Source organism: Sphaeroforma arctica (assembly GCF_001186125.1).
Source record: "Sphaeroforma arctica JP610 unplaced genomic scaffold supercont1.61, whole genome shotgun sequence".
Classification (NCBI taxonomy): domain Eukaryota; class Ichthyosporea; order Ichthyophonida; genus Sphaeroforma; species Sphaeroforma arctica.
The window spans coordinates 110,072-117,891 of record NW_014040497.1 but is presented as its reverse complement, the minus strand read 5'-3'; the positions used below and the strand labels follow the sequence as shown (position 1 = coordinate 117,891).

The window sequence follows — 7,820 nt, the reverse complement described above, 5'->3', positions numbered from 1 at the left end:
ATCTGGTTGGCTGATTGGAGGATCAACTAGGTAATGTTAATAGTCCCTAGAAACCTATATTCGGTTGAGCCATCTCGCTACCGAAGTATTCAGATATAAATAGATTTGGAAAGTAAATATAAGTCTATTAATAGAACTAGACCAAATCTTATGGTACCCATAGGCGTGGGAGAGCAACCTTGTCGTATGCCTTGGTAATGTCCAGACAGACGTCGTTCTACTCCTCTTCTGACTGTGTCTCAGATTACATGGCGGCAAGTGCTTGGGTATGACAGGAGTACCGTGATTTGAGGCCAGCTTGGGTAGCATGGGTAGCAGAGCCGGGGTGGCTCGTAATCAGATTAAGAAAGCACTTTTCAAAGATGCGTCTGACTATTTGCGTAAGCGTGATGGGGCGGAAGTCGGCGGGGGAGGTGATATCTGCATCGGCTTTCTTTGGGTGCGCTGTCAGGAGGCTGCAGGGAAGGGCTGCAGGGAAGGGACCCGCCTTCAGTAGCTCAGTGAATGATTCGGCAAGGAGTATAATCAGTATGCTATTGGCGTCTGGGCGTCCTAATGTCCGGCGTTCGGTGGAGCGCTCCACTGCGGCCTTCAGGAGGAAGATGTGGATCCCGTCGGGGCCAGGCCCCTTATTGGGATAACGTAGTACGGGTTTGTAAAGTTGAATAGGTTCTCAAAGTAGCCAGCGAGGGTGGCGCCTGTGTCATCGGTACCCGGTATGTAGGGTTGACGCGGAGACCGTCGTTGGTACGCAATATCGTTGAACATTGGAGCATTGCTTTGGGGCCGCTGAACCCAGGGTATGTTTAAGTCATAATAGAACCCTTCGAAGACTTGTGGGTTAGCGACATAGCGCCAGATGCGGTTGAGGATCCGTAGCAGCCCCTCAGCTGGTCCGTGCAAAGTGATATACAACCGTAGTAGGTTCTAATGTGCCCGGATTTCGGCTTGGAAGTCTCTCACGGGATGTAGACAAAGTACCGTAGACGGGGATTTAGGACCGGACCAGAGGACCGGACTGACAAGAGGAATTTAGGACCGGACCAGAGGACCGAACCTAAGGGAAATATTTAGGTCCGAATCAGAGGCTCGGGCCTAAGAGGATTTTATTTGAAGAACGGACCCGAGGACCGGACTGGATATTAGAATATATAAGTTAGTGAGAAAGAATGATGACTCATCAGATGTCATCATTATTTAGTAACTAAAAGACCATAGTCTTAGATACGGAGATTTTCACAATCGGCCGTTGTTAGAGAAAATCTCGTCCCACATAGGAACGTGATTAATAAATACAGCAGGCGTGCTGTTCATAACGGCACTTCTGACTGAGTTCACTTATTTCAGACTGAACACTTTTGACTAAGCGCAACTCGGTTTTGACTACAGGGATTTGTTGCGTAGGTGATATAGTCGATGGCGATATCGGTTATATCCATGGGAGGGAAGGCGTTGGTCCGGATGTGGCGGCATTGTTGGCATTTGTTGGGGCCGATGGATTTGATTAGTGGGAAGTATTTGGAGATCGAGTCCAAAGATGTGGTCACCACAGATACCGTAGTCCGTCAGCTTGTAAGTCTGAAGGGAGGCGGGGGTGGTAAGGCAATGTTACGCATGTTCTGTTCTATTTGAGCCGCCAGCATAGAGGTAGTCCAAGTGCCACGTATTACGCAGGGTAGTCTCAATCGTTTTCATACGTAGTCCGTAATTTGTAGAGCGTGGCCATACTTCCGGGCTTTGAAGTTGAAATCTTCCCATACGACATCTGGTTGGAAAGCCAATCTCGGGGGGATTCATGTATCGCCTGACGTCGTCTTCAGTAAGTGATTTGAGTGGAAGGTAGAACACCGCCATATGAACGCCAAAACACACAAAAAAAAACACCACGTACGGTGAAGAGTGTACAAGTTGAAAGTTCGAATGGTGGTATTGGAAAAGATGCCAATACCACAGTGTGAAGGGTGTAAGATATTGTTCTGTGTATTGTGATGTAGAATATGGTAGTGTGTGTTCGAGCGTATATGATTAAGAAATGTGGTGTTATGCCAGGTTTCAACCATAAAATCGATATAACGTTCAAACACTTATCTGTATGTGCTGTGTTGTTCATGTTGAGTCTTTGTGGTTGTAGAGCGTCATCCTCATTGGTCCTAACATTGTTCATCATCGGTCAATACTACTGGGCTCTCTACTTTAACGATGTCAGCCATTTCTATATCGTTGCCGGTCGTCGAAGAGTCAGTCGTGGAAGGTTGAGGCTGCGTATTGGTAACCATCGTGTCGGATGGTTGTGTCGGGAAGACCGTTGGTATATAAAGTCGTCCGGGTTCCGCACGCGCTGGTTCTTTAGCGTTTGCCGGGATTCGCGGGTTATGTGAGAAGAGGTTTACATCATGTTTTGCTTGGTAAGCCTTCTGGAGATGATCCGCGGTAGATCGGAGGATGTCTGCGTTAGTGGAGCTGACAAGGGGGCTCAGTAGTGCATCCATGCTGCGGGCAAGAATTTTTGGCGCTCGTTCATGCGTGCAGCGAGCTCCCGCTTGGTGCGGAGATAATGGATTAAGGCTGCTTCCGTAGCGTTGGGATGTTGTTGGGAGCCGGGGTCGATGTTTTTATCAAGTTGCCATTTCCACGTAAGTGCTGCATGTCGTTTCACCTGGGCAACAGCGTCGCTAGGAACACAAAGGCGAACGAAACTGGTGGAGCTTCCGCGGCGATTTGGTTGAGATATCGATTTAGACGGGAGATACCCGAGAAAGTGGTGGCGATTGAGGACTGGTTGGGCATGCCAGTATTTTCAAATACTGATTGGGATGGGGGCTTGCCGTTAGGGAAAATTGCTCGGAAGAAGAGCCATACCGGAGTTATGTCATTCATTTCATGAAGAGTTTTGTCTGGCATCGGGCGGCCCACCACTTTCGTCAAAAAGTGTTCGGGTACTGCGGTAGGGACCGAGAAACTGGTGGGGTCGGACGTTTTTTAGGGCTCGGGTTTTCAGGTTTGTCCACTTTTGAGCGGTGGCTGGGAGGCTCACTGCTACTATTGGGCGCCTGTGACCGCAGTCTTTTTGCTGGCGGAGCAGGCGGGCTTGTGGAGCCAAACCGGAAAGTGTCGGGTGTGTCTTCATCTATAGGTGCACGGGTTTGAGATTTAAGGTCCCGGAGTTCGGATTCGAGGTTGTTTACTTTTGCACAGAGGTTAGTGAGCATTTGGTGCATGTTTAATTTCCATAGATTGGCCTGTAGAGTATTGACCTGGGCAGAGAGGTCTGTGATAGATTTTTGTATGTCCAATTTCCATTGGTCATTGGGCAAGGAGTCCTTGGGGACGAACGCCCCAGTTGGGGATTCGGCCTGGCCCGACATTTCTGTTTTGTTTTGTTTGAAAATCCAAATTTCAAGTCAGGTATTTATGCGACTTTTTGGTGAGGTCTGTGGGTTTTTTGAAAATTGTATTTAGTTCTATATTGATGACCTGCTGGTCACCGAGATTTACGTTTCGGAGACGAAAATTTGAATCAAAGGTCCGTCGTGAAAAATAAATATGGGGAAGTTGAAAACTAAATATATGAGCCTGCCATACATGTATGATCCGAAATATATATATATATATATATATATATAGTGGATATTTTGGAGTATGATATGATGAGAAAAAAAAATTGGCTCTTAGGCACAACTATCTGTCACGCCACCAGCGAAGATTGATTTTATTTACTTAGCATGGATAAGCACCTGCAAATACGCCCGCTAGAAACTAAATATCGATTCAATATATGGTATGAATCAACCGTGAAGGGATCTTCAAACTTGTGAAATGTGAAATTACCGGACGGCATTGATATTATGCTCGAAATGAATATATGTATTATATCCAACGGATATCTTCATTTTCGGAAATAAATCGCCATATAGTGGACGAACTATTGAAACCGATATCACTTCAGACAATAACACCGGACCCCACGAAATGAAAGCAAGAACAGGTAGCTAAGCGACGCACGTCGCCGTCTGTAGTCATCTTGCCGATAATAGCAGTACAGACATTCAAGCAACATGTGACTTGGTTGAGGTACACGTGTGTTTGAATCTTCGGCAGATCAACGTTGTGCTCGTACCTGGTAATCAGTTCACCCTGCCGAAAGTCAGTGAGATCATTGGGGGCAAAGCTCGTCAGATGTATTTAGTACCTATAAAAAAGCTTCTGGCGTTAGAGTGGTACACTTTCATAATCATCTAGTGGGATGCAAAGGGTTCCGTTCCACTCATGCAACCATAAGACGTGGTTATACAACAGTTTTACATAGCTCAAACTCAACATCATGCTTCAATGGTGGCACAGGCATCATATCATCGTACAATTATACTTTACGATCACTTGATTTCAACAAACTACCGGTCACATATGGTAATCGCGTTTATGAGGGCACATCAGTTTTTAACTTCCTCATGAGTTTCTACACATCGTGTTAGAAGATGCACAAAGGCTTCTTCGGTCAAGCACAAGCACGCGTAAGGCCTAATGATAGCAATACAATGGCATTTATAATGCTCAGTTGAAACAGAGTACACCAGTACTGGTCGTATGACAAAAGAATGCGGTGCATTTAAGTTTGACTGGAGCAAACAAAATGATCCACCGTGGAGGCTCATCCACCAAGTCTTGCGCAGGATAATGACTGAAAAGGCGTCAGCAACGAATTATATACCGTTAAACACTAAAGCGCTGTGGTTTTCTCTTCTACTACTCATGATGTAGACAGAATTCCTGTTGATACTAAGGGCGCTTCATACGTTCTTGTCAAAGAAAATTCAACCAGACTGCCGACACGATAGCCTTCTTGATCTGATCCTACGCCAATTGATGTTCTTGCTTCCAATAAACGATATCCAATGGGCTCCTTTGGCTTAAGTTTAGAAGACGTTCGGAGTGGAGCCACCTTATGTGCAAAATTAGGTAAATGCTCATATAGGAAGTTTGCCAATCCCCTAACACAGAAGCAATATCCCTTTGACACCGTGGAATGGGCCAGTCAATTAAACATTGCTGTTTCTCGTGAAACCCCTTAGCTGATATTTTCTTTCCCAGGACCATCACCTCTCGCACAGCAAAGTGACATTTCTTCTGATTAAGTTTGAAGTTGTTCTCCGTCAAGCGTCGAATGACCTTTTGAACTGTAGCGATGTGCTCCTCGTAATCGTCCGACGCAATTATTAGATCATCAACATAGCATTGCACGTCCAGTCCCGCCATCAAATTGCTGATTGTGCGCTGAAATTTTGACGTGAGTGTGTGTCGTCTACCCAAAGGGAGCTGACGTGAACGAGCATTGCTGACTGTCCCATGTAAACGAAAACATGTGCTGCAAATCTACGTGTACCGGTAAACGATGGTATGCGGCCGATAAGTCTAATGTGGTATAGTAGGGCTTGCCCTTCGAACAGCTGATAACTTTGTTAACCTTCGGAAGCGTAAATTGATCGCTCGGCATAAGAGCGTTGATCTACCGTAGGTCCAAGCACACTCGCACACTGATAAGTTCTCCCGATGGTGTGAATGATTGTACCGCCAACAATGGAAGGTTAATATCGACGCAGGTATTCGACGATTGGTGACCAACTCGTGTTCCCATTTGTGTACTTGCTTCGTTATATGTGGTTTCTACTTATCAGATACAGAGTTTCTTGTCTGCCGACGTAAGCCCAGAGTTTATCTCGATGAATATGGAGTGACACTTCACTACCTGGGAGTGTACAGCGAGCCGCATTCAAAATGGTATCATTAGCATCCAGGTACTGGCGTAAGCGTTTGCGTATGTCATCTGGCTCGGACAAGTCGGGGACCATTCGAATATTCATCGGTTCCAGTAGTTCATCCATAACATTACGATTAATCTCTGGAAATGGAGATACTAATCCGGTTAAGCCTAATACCCTTAATATCCATACCCAGCAATATATCAATATTATCCGGTAGGTTTATGAATTCAAACGTACAATCCTCAGTAGTAGCTGACCCGTACTGGACCTTTGTTGCTTGTGTTTGCTCAAACGTGGAATCCGGAAGGCTATGTCCGCCAAATATATGTAACTATCTTTGGCCGGTGGTGAAATAGAAAGGTGTGCCTTAGCTGCGGATGCCTGAGTGATGACTGAACGGTTGGCCCCCGTGTCAATAAGGGTGCGCATGTCATGCCCGTTCACTTGTAAATTAACATATACACGGTTGTCAGTAGGAAACACTTTATCTTTTACTGCAAATATTCTTGTTGCCGTACGACAAAAGGACATGCACACATTCACATCAGGCACCCCAGCCTGTTAATCCGAATCTGTTCCGTCGGGTGTCTGCTCTTCCTCCATCAACTCATCGTCACTCTGCACATACGACACATCGACCAAGTCATGAAATTGTCTCGGTGGGTGGTTGATCAGGCACAATATCACTGTCCACTACGTTAACACAAGGCCAAAAATTAGTACTCGATCCGTGAGTTCCGTGTGTCAATGTGCTTGCATCCGATGTACGTTGAACTGTAGCCCTACCATGTTGCGTACGGCTACTAGTGATAGCCTGGACCGGTAGTCGTTGTAAGTTAGAACAACGACTTGCATATTCTGGTTCCGGCGGAATTTTTTGCTCACATGATCGACAACGAACCCGTGGATTTGACGTAGGCAGTTCATGCGGGTTAGTGCGTCTATTCGCCTCCGTACGCAAATTTGAACGTGGTCGTGAGTTCCCCGGAATTCATTGTGGTCGCGAGAACTTATCCTGACGATTTTCTTCTACTTTGTCAATGATCACACGGAATACATCACGCATCTTCCCAGGCGAATAGTTTTGCCAATGTGGATGCATTCGAAGAGTATCACGGTACTATGTCCCACCTGCAGCTTGGCGTATAAGATACAGTATACCATGATTGCGGTACACTTGGAGGGGTTCTCATACTGTCGCATTTCCATGAACTCAACCTTGCGTTCAAAATTACGAATCTGAGTATCAAGCGGAACCGATGGTTTCTTCTTCATGCACGCTAACACCTGGTGGTATGCAGAATCCCCCAAGTCTTGTTCTTGTGTACGTACAATAAAAGCAGTGGCATTCTCAAATGTCATAGACTGTGATTTTTGCTCGTTTTCCACAATAGAATCTAATAGCGCCTTAGGAGCCCCTTCATGCTGCAGAGCCCGGTGTAAACCCATTTGCATGTGAATCGGTTCTAGCTTGTAAAATTGCGCATTCTTATGCCAGTCCAAGATAAAAGCATGTAACTGTATTTTCTGCGGAATAGTTGCCCTGTGGGTTGGGCGGCCATTCCTTCGGTGTTTGTTTGTCGACCGTTATCGAACACGTCTTCAGAGTCTCATTTGACGCACGAATTAGACCCTGTAGCGCACGCACATCATCTATGCGTCTGCCATCTATTTCTGCATGAATCATTCGTTGAGTCAGTTGAAAAACTTACATCTTCATTTCGGCTGCTGTCGATGCAGTAGTGCTAGGTTCCGTAGGTTCCGAACACTTATATCGTTTCACCGTCTGTGATTCTTCCAAGTAGAGGCCGTGATGAACAGAAAAGTGTGGTATACAATTGTATCAATAGAGACATTCGCCGCATCCTAAGAATTATCCTGTAGCTCTTCTGGGGACCGTGGGCGACGGTGACGTTGCAACTTATCACGAAATAAGTTTGTTGCCAAGTGTCCCTGGTTCATCTGTTGCTGCAGAGACTTCATCACTCTGCGGAAGGCATTAAAAGAACGTTTTGCCGACGACTGTAAACTTCGATGGAAGTTACTAGGTTTCAAACTATA

The 7,820-nt window shown here is 45.8% G+C and overlaps 1 protein-coding gene across 1 annotated transcript; it reads right to left on the bottom strand.

The window, feature by feature from the left end:
- Positions 1–6,320: 6,320 nt before the first annotated feature.
- On the bottom strand, positions 6,321–7,208 carry SARC_01520 (hypothetical protein; the record flags this gene model as incomplete). Its single annotated transcript, XM_014304753.1, has 2 exons — positions 6,321–6,452; positions 6,891–7,208. 2 exons carry the CDS (start codon positions 7,206–7,208, stop codon positions 6,321–6,323), a joined length of 450 nt encoding a protein of 149 aa, XP_014160228.1.
- Between the last annotated feature and the right edge of the window lie 612 nt (positions 7,209–7,820).